The 18,552-nt window shown below is 40.1% G+C and overlaps 1 protein-coding gene across 5 annotated transcripts in view; it reads left to right on the top strand.

Annotated features, from left to right (window-relative positions):
- LOC125163314 (cytosolic beta-glucosidase) overlaps positions 1-18,552 on the top strand; it is a 130,048-nt gene that overhangs the window by 16,373 nt on the left and 95,123 nt on the right. For 4 of the 5 annotated variants that reach the window (XR_007151398.1, XM_047854848.1, XM_047854851.1 and 1 more), the window contains exon 1: positions 6,602-6,723. The exons of the other annotated variant lie outside the window; for it this stretch is intronic. Coding sequence is in view for 3 of the 4 variants with exons in the window: in XM_047854848.1 (XP_047710804.1) it covers positions 6,666-6,723 (58 nt within the window). In the remaining variant the exon portion in view is untranslated. Of the gene's footprint in view, positions 1-6,601; positions 6,724-18,552 lie in introns of those variants that run through there. 5 annotated transcript variants of the gene reach the window in all.

Genomic DNA, 18,552 nt, shown 5'->3' with positions numbered 1-18,552 from the left:
CATGGCACACCTGTGCATGGCCATGAACAGTTCAGAAGGAAAACCAGTTCCTGGTCTGTAGCAAGGCCTTTGAGCCTGAGGACTCTGTTTCTGCTATTTAACATGAAGACCAGGACTGAGATTGTACCTCCTTAAATTTTTCTCCTAGGCACCTCACTTGTAACCCTAATTCCAGCTCAGTTTAGCACTTCTCCAGATAATCCATAGATATACAAATGGAGGTTAAATTACATTGGTGGAAGTTTTTTTAGGAGGATGATCTGAGTAGCTAAATCTCGAGTATGTGGAATAATAGTTCTGGTGAATCTGAATTGTTAATGAGGTGGACAGAGTCACTGCACTATGGATAATGTCCTAAAATGCCTTATTACTAGAATCTGATACTATAGCTGTGGGTATTTGCTGGAAGGCTCCCCAAAGTATTATGAGTTCTCTCTGTCTCTTCGGACTGCCTTTTATTCTTAGAGCTGCTAAGCTCAACAGTTGAACTTTGAGTGGTATAGAGAGGTTTTTGTGATTACTTATATGCCTTTGTTAGTACCAGCCTGTCAACACCTTAAAGGACAGAGCATCTTTTTGTTTGTTTTGGAAATTACTCAACAGTAATCTTTAATTATATAACAGTATGACTTTTTGAAATGTTGATTGATGCACTGCTGTTGTTTTATATTGCACCCATGCTAAATCTTATGGGGCGTATGGCCTTCAATAAATAAATGCAAATAATGTAATTGAATCCCACTTCAGTGTGCCATTAATTATCTCACATATATCTTCATTGCCTGCCTGGTGACATGAGCCAGCATTCAAGACAGCTAGAAAAAATATCCAGTAAATTTCTTTATTTGGAGGGGATTTATGATGTATAGACACACATATGAATTATGTATATGTACACACATTCACTTTCATATATCTAAGTCCATACGCACTTATATACGTCTATATCTACATCAGACCATATGCATGGCTAAATATGAACACATGCACATACATATTGCACACATATACACATGTACACATATATATGTATGTATATGCAGAGACAGATACAGATATAGACACACAACATATATATACTGTATATGAATCTTTTGGTTGCAACTAATAGGAAACCCAATCCAAGTAGGTCTAAATAAAGGCAATTAGAGTTCCTTCCGTCTTTCTTCTGTATCCCAAAGGTAGTCCTCTTTATGTTTATGAAATGGCTGCCAAAAACTTCCATATTCGTGTGTAGCAGGAAGAGGATGTCTGTTTAGGTAACTTCTATAGAAGAGTGAAAAAACTTAAAAAAAATTTTTTTTAATGTTTATTTATTTTGGAGAGAGAGACAGAGCCCAACAGAGCAGGGGAGGGGCAGAGAGAGAGGGAGACACAGAATCCAAAGCAGGCTCCAGACTCCGAGCTGACAGCACAGAGCCCGACGCGGGGCTCGAACTCCCGAACTGTGAGATGTGACCTGGGCGGAAGTCAGACGCTCAAGCGACTGAGCCACTCAGGCTCCCCGAGTGAAAAAACTTCTTACTCAGAACCCCTAAAAGTACATTTTCTCACATCTTATTGTTTGATTGGGTTTCAAGCCCACCTTTAATCCAATCCCTTAACCAATGAGAGGTGTGAAGATGGCCTAAAATTAATCCCCAGAGCTGGTGGATTATTGGGTGTGGTGCGGTGTCAGCTTTTCTGGAATTATGTGGTCTGCACAGGGGAAAGGCAGAGAGCCAAAGGAAAATCAGATTCTGTTACCAACAGAAGCTTGAGAGTTGATTGAATCCTAGGTGGTCTGGATTAATAAATGCCCCTACCCCTTGTCTCCCACACACGTGAGCGCACACATCATGGTTGTCAGGAATTTCACAATCAAAGATTCCATTTATAATGGATTTACTTTCTGGACTTCATGTTTTAACAGATTCTATCTACTAAGAAACTGAGAGCATTGTTATAAAGAATTCATTTTTGTATTTTCATGCATGAAAAAAAACTGGTATTACCACAATGAGTTCTTATAATTCCAGCCTAAAGTAATAAAATTGGAGTTTTAGAAAGCTTAGGAGACCTGAAAGGAAGTGAATGTACAATTGCAATTATAATTATTGAAATATTAAAAATAGCTTGATGGCTCTCAGGAATCAAGGGCTCTGTTTGGGAAGCACTTTTGTAAAATGTGCCTCTTCAACGTCAAGTTTTGACTAGATCTTTCCTGACAAGTACATAAAGTCAAGATGAATAATCCAATGCACAAACAACCTGGGGTAGATTTGCCCTTTGCTTTACCTCATACTAGCCCCACCCCCTTCTCTTTCCCTGTCACTGTCTTTTTTCTCCAGTGATGTGATATGACCAAAGAGTCTCCCTGCTAGGGGGGAAAATACTTTGAAGTAATTAAACTTTTTTCTTAGGCTTCTTTTTTAAAACTCATAGTCATTGTTCAGAAAGCGTGTTTATTGGCAACTCCCCAATCTCAGTGGTTTAGCAAAGTAAGCATTTATTTCTCATTCAACCAAAGTGGGTTGCTTATGGAGTGAGCATTTGCCTTGCTCCATGCGGTGATATAGGGAACCAGGCTCCTTCCATCTCAGGATTGCCTAGGGCCTCAGAGATTTCAGTGGAGCCTGTAGCCTGTGTATCCAGTCAGTAGACGAAAGGAGAATGATGGTATTATGCATGAAACACAGGTGATGATGTGGGCAGATCTCAGCAACCTGGCCTGCAAGTGGTGCACACTATTTCTGCCCACATTCCACTGGTCAAGACAGTCCTGTGACCTCGTCTAACTATAAGGGAGCTGACAAATGTGGTTTGATTGTGTGCCCAGCTGGACAAGGTTTTGGCTAATGCAGAGGAGTCTTTGTTGCAGACTGAAAAATGCTTATTTAGAACCTTGCTTTTCTCCTGACACAGGTACACAGGAACATTTTGAAAGCCAGGGCTTTTGACTCTCAGCATTGTAAGTTGGGAGAGTGAAAGTCATAGCTACTGAGCTGAATCCTTGAAGAATGGCTTGTTTTGCAGTTAACAAAGAGAAGAGTTTCTGCAAGACGTATTTTTACCTAGAGGTCACTGGATATATAGTATGTTGGGATTCCTAGGACGTCTAGTGAGAGCATACATTCTGATAGCCATTGTGCAAGTAACCATAATGCAAGTACCTTATTTCCCTCCAGTTGGAAGGTGGACACAGGTTGGTGACTCTCATGAATAGCAGGGTCTGGAGTGCTATTCTGAGCCCGTACCCTGGGAAGGTGGCAGGATCTCAAAGGAATTACTGTGTGGTTTTGAGGTGGGAATTGAACCTAAGGTCTCAGATTTATACCCGTTGAGAGGGATTTCTGTGCCTCACGAGCAGAGAGTAAGTGGGCTTGAAGGACCCATGGCAGGCTTGGAAAGTGGACATCTTGGTATTGAGCAAGATGGGCCCAAACTAGGAGATGGGAGAATGAGGACACTAAGCATCTTTAAAATTTGGTCTTCATAAGATCTAAATTTTCTTGAATGGCCCTAAAATGAAGTGGAGGGGACCTACATAATGACAAATTATAGCCAGTTTTGTTAGATAGGGCTATAAAATCAGAATTCTTTTTGTATAAAGAAAGTAAACAAATAAGGTAATTCTTTTTTTCCCCCAGCATTTATTTATTTTTGAGAGAAAGAGACAGAGCGTGAGCAGGAAAGGGGAAGAGAAAGAGGGAGACACAGAATCTGAAGCAGGCTTCAGGCTCTGAGCTGTCAGCACAGAGCCTGACGTGGGGCTTGGACCCACGAGCTGTGTGTGAGATCATGACCAGAGCTGAAGTCGGGTGCTCAACCGACTGAGTCACCCAGGAGCCCCAAATAAGATAATTTTTACTCAGTATTGTGGCTGCATATTTATATGTCGTATATCCATTAGGACTTCAGTGCAGGGACTGTTAGTAGTGTGAATTTTCTGTAAGGGCAGAAGAATACAGAAGGATTGTGGATAGCAAAGGAAGGTACTGGAAGAGAGGAAGGAAGAGACTACCAGGAAAGCTCAGGTCCTTAAAGTGTGGTCTACGGATCCCTTGGAGTCTCTCAGACTTTTTTTTGGAGATACACAAGGTCAAAACTATTTTCATAAATAGGAAGACATGATTTTCCTTTTTTATTCTCAGCTGTTTGAGTGTGCAGTAGAGTTTTACACAGGCAACAAATAGAGTAAGAAGCAGCTATGGGCACCCAGCTGTTTTCTCCTAAACCACGTATAAAGGAATTTGCAAAAATGTAAAACACTCTTCCCACTAAATGTTTTTGTTTTGGATCATATGATTACTTTTCATAAAATATGTTATTTCTGTTCCCTGCTTTTTATTGCTATATGTTAAATGAAATCATCGGTAATTTTAAGTCTCAGTTTTAATTTCTAAAATGGTAAATATTGATAAGTATAATCCACATTTTAAAAAGTTCTTTAATGGCCTCAATTATTTTTAAGAGTGTACGAGGTCCTGATGCCAAATTGCTTGAGAATGCCATAGTAGAGAATCAGATCAGAGGTGAGAGAAATTATATTCTGCCATTTGTGGTCAAGTAACCTCAGAGGCTGTGGAGTGCTAAGAAGGTAGATTGTTCTTTCTGGAGAAAAATCATTAGAAGAACAGTAGCAATTAGCTAGGGGCTGCAGGGGAAGGTGGTCTTTGGTGGGATAACTAAATTTTAGTAACACTTCGAAGGGCAATGTGTAAACCTAAAATAATTGCAATACTGCCATCTAGTGTTTCATAATGAAAATATTCCAATTTTTTTTCATTCAGTTTATGATGATTGCTTCAGAACTGAATGACTCTAGGGCCTAATTTTAATAGTATGCCCTGTATTTTTTGTGTTTATTTCACCAAACATGTACCTTTAAATATTTTAAATGTCTTCTCTCATTTCTTTCTATATTTAACCTCTTCTTTCTTCTTAGGGTTAGGATAACTGGACAGGGTGGGATTTGAAATGAGTTATACCCCATTCCAATCTTGTGTTCCTCTCATTACACAGTGTAGGATGATTTAAAAGCTGATGTAGGGGAACTGAATAAGTAACTAGCCTGAATAAGTAACAATTTTAGATGCTAACTTGCAAAGATAGTACAGAGCCTTCTCATGCACCCCTCAGTTTCCCCTCTTGTCCACATTCTGAGTTACGGTGATACATATGCTGCATGCTTGGGACAGTGGAGGAAAAGTCCCACATCGAGGCGCATGACTGTGAGATTTCAGAAACAGAAGCCTGGGAGGCAGGGAAGGGGGGTTGGGTTACAAAACAGGTTATATATAAAAGATTAGGACTTGGGTTGTCATCAGACTTCTCAATAGCCACACCAGAAGCTAGAAGGCCAGGAACCAATGCTTGCAAAAGTTTGAGTGAAAATTACTTCCATCATAGAATCCCATAGTGGTCAAATTACATATCAAGCGTGACATTAGAATAAAGATAATTCCAGAACTACAGAGTTTCCAAAAAGTTACTTCTCATGCCTCCTTTGTCAGAAAGTTATTCACGGAGAAAAGACAAAGAGGAAGAAAGCACAGAGAAGAGGTGATGGGGTTGCAGATTACGTAGCTCTGTGGTGGCCTGAACGAAAACCGTGCAGAATGAGCAGGAAAATAGAAGGTTTGAACATCAGAGATTTATCGTTCTCTCAGAGTGTTTGGGGATGAATTAGTGATAGGTATACAGAAAATTCAATATAAAAACCAGCCAGTTGATTAACCCCAGAGAAAATAAAAGGTTGCACGTAAGCATGGTCTATTATTTCACGGCTCAGCTTTGAACCATACATGGTCATAGTAATGTAAGTATCGAGTATTTATGTAACTTTTTGGAAGTTTGTTTATTTATTTTTGAGAGATGCAGGGGGAGAGAGAGAGAGAAAGAGAGAGCGAGCAAGGGAGGGGAGGGGCAGAGAGAGAGGTAGACAGAATCTGAAGTGGGCTCCTTGCAGTCAGCTCAGAACTGGATGTGGGGCTCAAACCCACAAACAGTGATAATCATGACCTGAACTGAAGTTGGACACTTAGCTGACTGAACCACCCAGGAGCCCCAATAGCAAGTGTTTATTTAGCATGTTGGAGGAGGAGGAGAGAGAGCCAGAGGGAGGGAGACAGAGTGAGCTTGATCTTCTACCTCTATATCCAGAATTCGATCGTTATTATCTAGAATTGAAAACAAAGAAGCAGTAAATCTCAGTTTATTGTTTAAATAACATGGGAGAAAATTCCAGAAGAGACAGTTGCAAACTGTTACTTGTAGGGAGTGGGGCTTAGGAATTGGGAGGAATTGGCTAAGGGAGAATTCTAGTAGGATAATGTGACTTTTAAAAACAATGTCCATGTTTTTTAATAAAACGGATAAGATTGGATGAATGGGTGCCCTGCCAAAGCATCCAGGCTGGTCTAACTCTGTTAAAATCAGGGTGTGCCCAGAGAAGAAAGTGGAAATGCTTGCCTTTACAAAGTGTCTTGGATTTGTATCAAGGCCAAGGCCAGTCAAGTGTGATCATTTAATCTGGCTCCCTTCTTGTTTGCATACACATTTGCATTCTGAGACTTTGGTCGGGGTGAGTCCCCACACTGTTTGCACAATTTCTTGGGCTCCTCTGACTAAAGGGCACAGAACTCCCATTTGGCTGAGTGTCTAGCTGGCCCTCTTCTGAAAATATGGCTTTCCCTGCAGGATTTGGATGGGGGGCGTCCACTGCAGCTTATCAAGTGGAAGGTAGGAGAAGCTCCTTCCCCTTCACTAGGGCTGGAATGGAATTACTTCTGGTGGGGTCTATGTGCCTAGGGAAGAGGGTGAGGCTGAGGAGGCAAAAGGAAAAGAAGGAAAGGGATTAGTGAGTCTGTAATCTTAGAAGTGAAACTGTCACTTTTCACACAGAAGAGGCTCACACTCCTTTGTCCCTTTCTTTCGGCAAGGTTGGTGGTAGTGAGGGGTTGATGACTAAGCTGCACCTGTAATTTCAGTAAGTTCAAGTTTATCTGAGACATCAATTTACCTTGGACTAGCTGCTTTTGTCATTGATTTCTTGAACACTCTTGCCAAAATTCCCCCAACAGCAACAAAAAATTAATTTCCACTGTTGGCTGGAAAAATACTCAGTAAATTTCTTCAAGGAATACAAGAGACTTTATTAGAGGATGTTCATCCATTGGAAGAGGTGTCCGGTTCTATTTTTAGTGCTAAAAAGCAGAGACTAGTCTAGTGTGCCATTCCATCTCTGGGGCAGCTGATAAGTGCAGGGGCCAACCGCAGGGTGTGAGAAAGCACCCTGGATGGAGCTGGAGGTCTAATGGAGTTGGAGCCCTGGTCTCTGTCCTACTACTGATGAGCCTGTGCTCCATATATACATATCTTTTCCATGTGGGAAATTCTGGGCTAAACAAAGCTAAGAGAGTTTCTTGTAGTAGTTTCATAGAACTCCTGTAGCAAATTACCATAAATTGGGGGGTTTATTTTCTCACAGTTCTGGGGGCCAGAACAAGCCACGTGACTCCCCAGACTCTACTTTTTACTAGCTCTGTGTGACTTTGTACAAGTTACTCAATCTCTCTGTGCTTCCAATCTGTAAGATGGGGAAAATTAGGGTATCTATGTTATATCATTGCTGTGAGGTTTAAATAAGATGATGTGGAATTGCCTGAGTGGCTCAGTTGGTTGATCATCTGACTCTTGATTTCAGCTCAGGTCATGATCTTGCATTTGTGGGGGGCTTGGCAGTGAGCGTGGAGCCTGCTTGGGATTCTCTCTCCTCTCTCTCCCTCTGCCCCTCTCCCCAACTCTTTTTCTCTCATATTAAAAACAATCAACAACAACAACAACAAAAATAAGATGACACATGTCAAATGCTTGGTACCTAGTAAGTGCTCAATGCATGGTCTTTATATTGAGGGGGTTACAAAAGGATTTCTGGGGATGACTCTGTGGAACTTAGAAGTTAACTTGGCATAAATCTGCAATCAGTTATACAAGACGATATCATAGATTTCAGCTGCCAGTTTCCAGGTCCTTTTCATGTAGAACCTAGGGATAACCTTACCGGTCTATTCTGAGCTCCTGTCTTCACAGGGCCTCAGGGTTGCCATAGCTCTTCTGTCTTTTGGAGGCAGTTTGTTCATGCCCTTCTGTACTGAGCTTGCTGCAGCCTTGTTTTAGGGTTTTTATTTGTGGCCCCTAACCTCCCACTGTGCTGTTAACTCTCTAGCAGCGTTGAAGTGGGGAGACTTGATCCTACATGACTTCTCTCCTTGTCAACTCACAGAATGATTTTTCTATGTTTGTGGTTTTCCACCTATGCTTCTGTGCTAGGTTTGAATCCTAGCTCAGGCACTTACTAACTGAGTGACCTTGGGCAAATAACTTAAGCCTCAGTTTCCTTATTTATAAAATTAGAAAAGTGGTCATTCCCACTTTGTAGGTTTGTTCTGAGGATTACAGAGTTTAGCATGTGTAAGGGGAGCACAAGAGAGCCTGGAGCATAAGAGCAGCAACACTAATCCTGTCATGGTGATTCTTTCTCCTGGCTGTGGTCTCTTCCACTCCTTTACTGACGGGAGAGTTACATTGTCTGCTCCACCTAAGGGGAATGGTGATTTCCCCTTTTTCTGCATGTTAGAATACATTCCCTCTTTGCTCATTCCGGACTAGTTCCACCAGCAGTTGCTGGGAGAGTGTAGCTCCCCTTCCACTGTGGTGCAGATCACACATGCGGGATGTCAGTGGCTTTGTCATACGGCATTGTCAAATCAATGTGACCTGGGATTTAAAAGCTGAAGTCGCCTTGTCACTTTTTGATTTTGAGAATCCTTGAACTTTTAGGTTGCCCTGGTTCCGAAAGTCTGCAGAACCGTTGGAAGAAGTCACATACCCTCAACAGAACTGAGGATGAAATGTAAATTGTATTTGTTAAAAAAAACAACGAAAAGCTAACGTTTTGGCTATGTGTGATAAAGCATTACCATGTATGTCTTTCCACTGGCTTTCAAAACACAGCTGTCTGTGTAGGTATCTTTGTTTTCACATACCCTCTTGCTAGCCCTGAGAGATAATGAGCATACTCCCCCGCCTCCCCACTGCCCGGCATACCCATGCCTCACCCCCACACAGAAATAGGGTATTTTGGCTCTGTTACTCAGAATAGAAGGCACTGTCAGGGTCTTTGTAGGTGGGTCAGGACAGGACTTTCTGATCACCGGGCCTGCTAATATATTGATCATTTGGTTGCTTATTTCACTTGACCCTTGATTCTTCCTTCTTACTGTCCTTCATATCTCTTCTGCCCCCACTCTGGCTACTTCCCTGTTTATAGCTTTTAAGAAGAGTTTAATGAAATGTTTATTATATAAGAGTTGGCTGTGTGGTGCTTTGAGCCTTTTGGAGGAAAGCACAATATAAATCTAATAAATAAATAATAAACGAGTGATATAAGCAGGAGGAAAATTATGTGTTTTAGGTGAGTTGTAAAGAACGTTGTAAAACCTGTAAAATGTGTTTGTTAGACGAAGAGGCAGGAAAAAAAGGCAGATAATCATTGTTGGTACAGAAGTGAGTCTCCTGCAGTATTTTAATTACAAAAAACACATTTCTCATGAGTTTTAACCCTTTGTGAAGTCACCTCTGCCTCTGTTTTGGCTGGAGGGAATGAGAGGCACAAAACAGCAGGTAGCTTAGTGGCATTTTGTTTACTCCCTCGGTAGGCCACAGAGGAGCTATGAAAATAACATTTAGGACCCAGTTCTACAGCTCTTATGAGCTTATAACTCCCAGTGATTTCAGGGAAGGCTCTTAAGGGGTGAACAAGATCTGCAGAATCCCACAAATCCTAAGCAAAGTCTAAACTACTCCGTCAACACCTCCTGGTGGGATTTGAGTTTGTGGTTCTTAGGGAGGAAAAGGCCTCAGTTTTATGAATGTCATTATCAACCTTTGATGCTACACTGGATATCAATATAACGTTTGGATGTTGATTTAGCTTTAACTTTGGCTTTGTGTTGGCAGAACCTGGGGCTGGGCTCAAATTTTGGCCTTCTGTTTGCCTTGGTATGTCAAAGATGGAATGCTATAGTTAAGAAATTGGAGTTATGTTTGCATTTTAAAAGTGGGAGAATAAACAGGGCAGCTGAATTTTCAAGTTGGTTTTAGATCCCATTTGTGGTGATTTCTATTCAGGCTATTTCCTCTCTAGTCCTTTTTAAAAACTCATCTAGTCTACACAAACCTGAGCCAGAGGCATATGACATCTACACGTTTTAGATGTCAGCACAGGCCCTATATTTCTTTAGACCACTTCCTGTTTATCTTGATTCCTGTTTTCTGCTAAACCCCTTAAACATTCCAGTTTAGGATGACTGCCTGTGGTAGTCTTCTAGGACAGAGTTTACCAGATAGAGTTTACCAGATAGATCTACTCTTTGTCTGGACCACCTAGGAAAGGAGAGAAAAAAGACTTAAAAGCATGGCTGCTTATTTCTTGGTGTGTAAGGAAAAAGGAAGAAGAGAGGGAAGCATTTATCTATGAAATTTCTCATAGCTTAAAGGGTGATATGACAGAAACCACCTTTATTTCTTCCCCGCAGGTTCAAATTTGTGACCCACAAAAATCTCAGTGATCGCCTCCCTTTAAGTTTTTCTTTAAATTCTGATTAGTTAACATACAGCGCAATATTAGTTTCAGGTGTGAAATATAGTGATTCAACACTTCCATACAACACCCTGTGCTCATCACAACAAGTGCACTCCTTAATCCCCCTCACGTATTTAATCCATCCCTTTTTTTGATTGTACCATGAGAGTATGTAGGCATCATTGAAAGAGTACGGGCTGGGGCAGGGATGATGTTCAAATATTCATCAACTGATTCACTACCCAAGAAGATGATGACTATAAAGAATGGGTATAGACCAGACTGGCACTTGCATTGATTAGTGAGAGTGGATGCCAGCCATAAACAACTGGTATGGGGCAGACTATCATCTTCATTGACCATTAAGAGTGGAGGCCAGCTGTAAACTACTGATATTGATCAGGCTGGCACCTACATGAACCACTCAGAGTGGGGCCACTCTTACAGGTACTGATTGAATTTCAGTCTTGGGGTTATGAGTAAGACACATCTGGAATATGCCTGATTCTATTTGTATACTGCTGGAGAATTAAATGAGTTAACTTCTCTAAGCCTCAGATTTCTCACCTGTAGAATTCCCAATGCTAATCTCTTTTTATTGAAACTTCATGGGGTGAATATGGGAGACATTTTTTCTTACATTTTGTACTTCTCTGGATCTGGGTTGATTCCTCAACTTTTTCTTCCAGATTACTAATTTGGACTTTAGCTTCATTCATTCTGTTTTTCAATTCCTCTTGAATATTTAATTGTGGCAATCATAGTTTTAGGTTTTCAAATTTATTCTTTGATTGCTTCAGTTTTAAGAAGCTGTATTTTGTTTTCTGGATGTAATCACACCTCAAATCTTTTTAAGAATGCTTGTTTAGGGGCGCCTGGGTGGCGCAGTCGGTTAAGCGTCCGACTTCAGCCAGGTCACGATCTCGCGGTCCGTGAGTTCGAGCCCCGCGTCAGGCTCTGGGCTGATGGCTCAGAGCCTGGAGCTTGTTTCTGATTCTGTGTCTCCCTCTCTCTCTGCCCCTCCCCCGTTCATGCTCTGTCTCTCTCTGTCCCAAAAATAAATAAATGTTGAAAAAAAAAATTTTATAAAAAAAAAAGAATGCTTGTTTAAAAAATTAAGTTCCTTCCTTCCTTCCTTCCTTCTTTCCTTCCTTCCTTCCTTCCTTCCTTCCTTCCTTCCTTCCTTCCTACCTTCCTTCCCTCTGTATCACTTTAAGATTTTGAGATTTTTTTTTGCATATATTTCATACTATTTGTTTTTGTCAAATGTCTGGTGATCCTTGAGAGCCTGTTCATGTTCATGAATGAAAGATTATGTTGATATCAGTGTCTGAGTTAGGTTGTTTTTAAAAGTCAAATAGTTCTATTTAACTAAAACAGGACTGGTTTTATAAGAAGTAGGGTTCTGTATAAGTGGGTGGGAACTATTGACAGTCAGTCTTTTCATAAAGGACTATATATGAAGAGAAAGAGACAAGATTTAGATCTCAATAACTTCCAGATAATGAGGATTTTAAAGAATATTTTTGTTTGATTTTTTTTTTTTAGAATTTTGTATTTTTATGAAGTCAATTTTTTTTTCAATTTTATTGAAATGTAATTGACACACAGTATAAATTTCAGGTGTATAGTATAATGATTTGGCTTAGACATACTGGGAAATGATCATGACGATAAGTCTAGTTAGCATCCATCATCTCATATAGATATCGCCCTCACCAAAAACGTATTTTTTTCCTTGTGATGAGAACTTTTAGGATCTACTCTCTTAGCAACTGGCAAATGTAGCAGGGTTTTAGCTGTAGTCATCGTGTAGTCCATTGTGTCCCCAGTACTTATTTTATGTCATAACTGGAAGTTTGTGCCTCTTGACCACTTTCTCCCATCCCCAAAGCCCCACCTCCTGCCTCTGGTAACCACAAACCTGATCTCTTTTTCTATGAGTTTTGTTTGTTTGTTTGTTTTAAGATTTCACATAAGTGAGATCATACAGTATTTATCTTTCTCTGTCGGATTGTTGTTTATTACTTTCATGCTTCCTGCCCCCACTTCTCTTCAAGTTCATGGTTAATATACTTCTAGTCTTTTTGTATACATTTGTTTATTCATTTATTTTTGAGAGAGAGGATGCGTGTGAGTGGGGGTGGGGCAGAGAGATTGAGAATCCCAAACAGGCTCTGTGCTGCCAGCACAGAGCCCAACTTGGGGCTCAATCTCACGGACTGTGGAGATCATTACCTGAACTGAAGTCAAGAGTCAGAAGCTTAACCAACTGAGCTACCCAGATGCCCCCATCCATAGACTTTTATGCACACATACCCTTTTATATTTTTCACCTGAATATGAGTGTTCTATAAATGGTTTTGGCTTTTTTTATGACACTTAACAACTATCTTGATAAGCTATAATATGTCTGCATCTTTTCTCATCAGCCTGTGCTTTTTCTTTCTTATCTTTCTATAGTGCTCATGGATGTTACATGAAAAACTAAATGTGATTCAATATATTTAGCCAGGAAAAACAAGAAAAAATTGCTGTACCTCAATCATTTGTTTGGAGTATGGGTTCTATATATTAGCCTACATAATTGTACATGAGTTTTGTTGTTGTTGTTGTTGTTGTTGTTGTTGTTTTTGTCACCACCAAATTCATCAGTTAAGATGGGACATTTGTTTATTTGGATGAGTATGTGTCAGCATTGTACTGGAAAATAAAAAGCATTACTTGTGCTGTTCCTTCCTGGGCCTGCCCATCTGGTAGGGGTTGCTTTCCAGGTAAGTTCACTGGTGCACAAGGTCAAGTGGTTCTTTAAAAATTATTAGGCCATCACAAAGTGCCCACGCCAGCACTCTGGGACTCATGTTAGACTCTTCCTCTTCCTCTCTTCTTTATTTAACCAATTATTTTTTATTCTATCTCTTCTTAACCTCTTGGTTACATCCTCTCCTCCATTACTACTCCCTTTTCTTTAGTTCTGGAACTCACTGGCGCTTATCGTCTTGAAATACCCTTCGCTCCTCTACACTCCTGCAGTCTCTCCAGCACAGTGCTTATAGTGTGGTCTGTTCAAATTCTGACCACATCATTCCATTTTGTGAGAGATAACAAGAGCTCCAAAATTAAACTGGCTAGGTTTGAATCTTGACTCCACCAGTCAGGGATCTTGGGAGATACCTGAGCTTTGCAGGCCTCCGTTTCCTGATTTGTAAAATGGGAACAATAATAGTGCCTATCTTGGGGTTGTTGTAAACATTAAATGTGTTTATTAACATCAAATTCTTAGAGCAGTCTTGGGCAACCTGTGTGCGTTTAATAAATTTTAACAATGATGAAAAACATTATTACTGTCTTCTATCTTCTACAGAATAATTTCTGAACTTCTGGCATGGCATAAAAAAAAAACTTTGTAATTTCACCTCTCACTACATCGCCAGCTTCTCCTCTTGCTTTTCTTCATTTGTATCTTCTTCCTTGACCAAGATGAAGCACATGCCATTCTTTAAATGTGCCATGACCTTCATGTACTGCTGCACACATTATTCCCTCCGCTTGGGTGCACACCTGACTATTGGCATGAGCAGAGACCAATGGGACAGAGGTCCAGTCTTTCCACCTTCCAAGTTGGAACTTTTCTTACTCTAACATACTGCCTCTTTCATCTCTATCCTTTACACTCTTCTTCTGAGTATGTGACTTTTCTGAGTAAAGGTAGTAAGGGGCAGGGGATGGAGAGGGGCAAAGGGAACCCCTAAAAGAGGTTTTGAGTATACATGAACAATCTGCTCTTCTATTAAATATTGGAAACAACATGCTTTTTTACATGGTGGCATTTGGACATGACTCCATGCATGTAAAGAAGACTACCATCATAAGTGGTGTTGATACGGATATTGTAGCTGTGTGTTGGTATTTTGGATGGCATGGGTGGTCACCATTGGTAATAGCTGGAGCCCTGTTTTTTCCTTCTACTGTGCTACATGAGCCTCTGCCTCGAGGTGCCCTAAACCAGCTGAGCACATCTATATTGGCTTTGGATCTTTCTCAAGGTGCCTGATCTTCCTTTCATTAGTGTGGATAATCAGAGTTTGATTGTAAAGTATGCCCAGGCCAAATACAAGGGCTTTTAAAATTGTCTGCTGTTTTAGATTATCCAGGCCACTGATCCCCCTTCCTTAGCATGGATAATTGAGAGTGGACTGGGCTGAAGAATGTTAAGCAGAACCAATTGACAAAATAAATGAGATTTTAAAAATCCTTTACATTTTAATAATAGAAAAAAAACCAAGGTAGGTTTTCTTTTCTTCTTCTTCTTCTTCTTTTAATCTAAAAGGGCCTATTTGATATTTTGAAACTGTAAATTTATTAGGGTTTACCTTGATTCAAGACAGAAAAATATTTTTGTGATGCACCCATTTAAAAACCTATTTAAAATGTATACTAATTATAATAGGCACTTAAAGGAGTTAGGGGAAATATTGAAAATATAGACAAGAGGTTGGACAGTTTCAGAGTCAATGTCAAATCTTCCTATACCTAGGTTTATGTTTCATTTAGGTACCAAGGGGAGGGTGGTAGTCACTTCAGATTCTGAAAATATCTGTCTTGATAGTGGAGGCTATAATTCTTCAACCCTAATGAGCAATAATCATGTAGAGAAGGGCATTTTTTGAATGTATGTATAAGATTAACAGGGTTCTGATCGCTGTCTGAATGTCTGAGCTCATTCACTTCTCATTTTCATCCTCTTGTCTCTCCCTATGTACCCCTGAGTACAGGGAGAAATGTATTTACATGTCACTTGAATAGGAATTTAGAGGACATTTTCTCAAAGGAACAACGTTGTAAATAGGGGTAGGTGTCACTGAATACCCTTCAGGTGTGTAATGAGATAAATAGATTTTGGGGGTTGGCTTGGGAATTTCAATATAATGTAAGAGGCAATGGTGAGTTTCTGGGCAGGTGACTCATAAACAAGGTTTTTGAAACATTACACATTTTTATGTTGGGAATTGCCAAGCTAAGGCTTAAAGTCTCCCACAACACCCATGAATAATCATTTAAATATAGGCTTTGAGACTTGAGGGGAAAAGTGCATTATTTACTCTAAAGACAATAATCTTCCTTTGGAGTCATTGTAGTCTATCATACAGACGCATACTTGGGGATCTTTGAAAGAGCAACATTTTCTCTTGATGGTCCATTACTTCATATATCTTACAAATTATTATCCAGGTCTAGATTGCAGGCACGGATTAGAGATGTGCATCTACCACTCTGTAACACAGTGTAGGAGACTAGGGGTCTTTCACGGGAGGAAATATTACAAAGGGCTTTGACCATTGCCTACTTTGTTTGCATGAAGAACAAGATATGGGGATGGAGGTGATGGAGACTCTAATGTATCCTTTGGTTCCCCACAATGCTGAGAACTTGGCAAATGTTGGTATACAATAAATCTTGTCATCCAACTGATCTAGTGAAGGGAGAACTGAGGCCTTCTCAGCATAGATATTAGACAGCTCAGACAAGCATCTGCCAGGGTCACCCCAGTATACTCTCTGTGGCTTAACTAAAGACAAAATGCAACCACACTAAAACTGTGATATGGTTGGCTTGATGTTGGATGATGACTTTGGAGAGAAATTGTGCCAGAAGAGTCACAAAAGGTCTGTTTCCATGATGTACTGGAGGACCTTGTTCCCTGCATTGAGTTAATAATTAAATTAAGAGTTTTGGAGGTTTACCAATGGCATACCCCTTTGTACTGCCAATTGACATACTGTGGAAACTTTGTAGCTGCCACAATCAGACTTTAACATGAAAAGTTCAGAAAACTCTGTATTCAGGGAGTTGTTTTGAGACATCAGCAGACATCTCCTAAGAATGAAGACTGACCCAGTGATTCCTGGGAGACCTTGAGCAAAGTCAATTCGTTTATGAGTCAAAGAAACCTCAAATTATTCTAAACGGCATTTGCTGCCATCAGAAAGTTCTGTTCTTGAATTAGCAAGCTGCTACAAGTTCCAAGCTGGTGTTCTTTCTCAGAAAGATGCTTATGGGGTATAAATCTTTTTAAGTGCATTTTATTGTACCAATTGTTTCGTTTAGAAAAAGCCCATTAGTTTGTTATTAAGTGGTCTGTTTAATAGTGTCAATAAATTCTAAAATTGGAGACTGGGTATTGTTATTTTGGATGTTTTAATGGTCCCAATTGTTTAAATTACTTGGCCTTGACTCGTTTTCTTGACCTTTGTTTGTTTTAAGGGCTTGGAAAAACTTTCCCAACTACCCAGAGTTGATGCAGTGGCTCTTCATATATGTGATACAAACATGAAAAATATTTGAATAAGTTAGCTTATTGACTTTCATAAGCAATGTGGTCTTGTTTTTGTTTCATAATTTCTTTAAGACTTACTTCTCTCAGGTGGGTAATATCTACCTTTTGGAGGTTATTGGGAATAGTGCATGAAATAACTCAAGTAATCTCTTAGCATGCAGCCTGGCATTAAAAAAAACAAACAAACTCAGTAGATGTTAATCCTTATTATTATTTAGACTACCGTCATGACCACCACCATCATCAACACCATCGTCCTCACCATCGTCTTTGCCATGTCACACTGGCATGTCACACTGGGTCCTCCAGGAAGCAGAGGCCAGGATGGTGTTGACCATGCAAGAAGTTTATTCTCAATGAGAGAAACTGGAGTGGGAAGAGGCTGGGATGCAGGTCTGACAAGTGTAGGAGAGAGGGAAGGAAGAAGGAATTTTGAATGAAGCATTTAGACTGCATGAGAGCTCAAGGGAAAGCCCAGCCAGGTCTTCAGGGAGTCCTTGAGCCAAAGTCACCTGTCAGGAAGTCCCCCATCTCCCAGATACAGGCTTGTCATGGTAGCCTCACCACACTCAGCACTGGCTGAGGTCAGCCCAGGAAAGTGTGACCTCAGTGCAAAGGCCAGCACTTGGGACAGAGGATTTCAGGGCTCAGACCTGGGGCCCTTGGTCAACTACTCTTCCTGAGGTTAGGAGTCTGTAAATGTGTTATTAACGACAGTCATGGTTGTGAGTGATTTTAAAAATTTTTCAATTTTTTTTGCCATTTTATTAATCCTCTATACTAAAGCTGCCTTACTTTAACGTAAAGAAGATGTAAAATAATGAATTTAAAGTATTTTCTTTCACTTGCATTCCCTGACGTGTTTGAGACTGGCCCAATCTCGGAGTAATTCCCAGCTTTTCACACTTTGCTTCGGTATTTTGTGTTACAGCCGCACCGTTACTTCAACTGGACCTTTCCACGAAAAGTTTCGCTGTTCTGCTCCAACTTTAATTTCTATTTAGAAACCTGATTTGATTAAAGAGTGAAAGTTTAAGTGTTTGTAGCAGGATTCAATTAAAATAGGTCATTGTGGGGGCTCTGAAAATGGTAACTGGCCGTGGGCAAATTGGAACAAAAGTTGTAAAATTCAGTTGGATGCATCACAACATTTAACATCTTTAAGGAGGACGTTTTGCCTAATAGATTCAATTTAGAAATATTTAGTGTAGGTCATCAGCCTAAGCACCTAAAAAATGTGTCTGTTTGTTTTCTCTTCCTTTAGTTGTGGCTAGGATCAGGACACCTGGACTCTGATCTACAAAATAAACAATTTGCAGTGGGACCTTGAAGAAAGTCAATTAGTTTCTGTGACTTTACCAGTAGGTTAAAAAGGAGATTGTAATATTGGTGAATAATGTGCTTAGAGATGTTTGCATAAAAGATGCTTTGTCATTGTAAAGTATTATTGAATATTTATGGTCTATCAGACTGAGCCAAATGGCCCAGAGGAAAAAACAGTCAGATTTATGTAAACCTTGTTCAGTGTCCCAGATACTTCAGGATGGGTGCTCTATATATGAATGAATAAATAAATGGTATAAACATT

Source organism: Prionailurus viverrinus, chromosome B1 (assembly GCF_022837055.1).
Source record: "Prionailurus viverrinus isolate Anna chromosome B1, UM_Priviv_1.0, whole genome shotgun sequence".
Classification (NCBI taxonomy): Eukaryota; Metazoa; Chordata; class Mammalia; order Carnivora; family Felidae; genus Prionailurus; species Prionailurus viverrinus.
The sequence above is the reverse complement of the archived record's forward strand: the minus strand, read 5'-3'. Positions and strand labels throughout refer to the sequence as shown.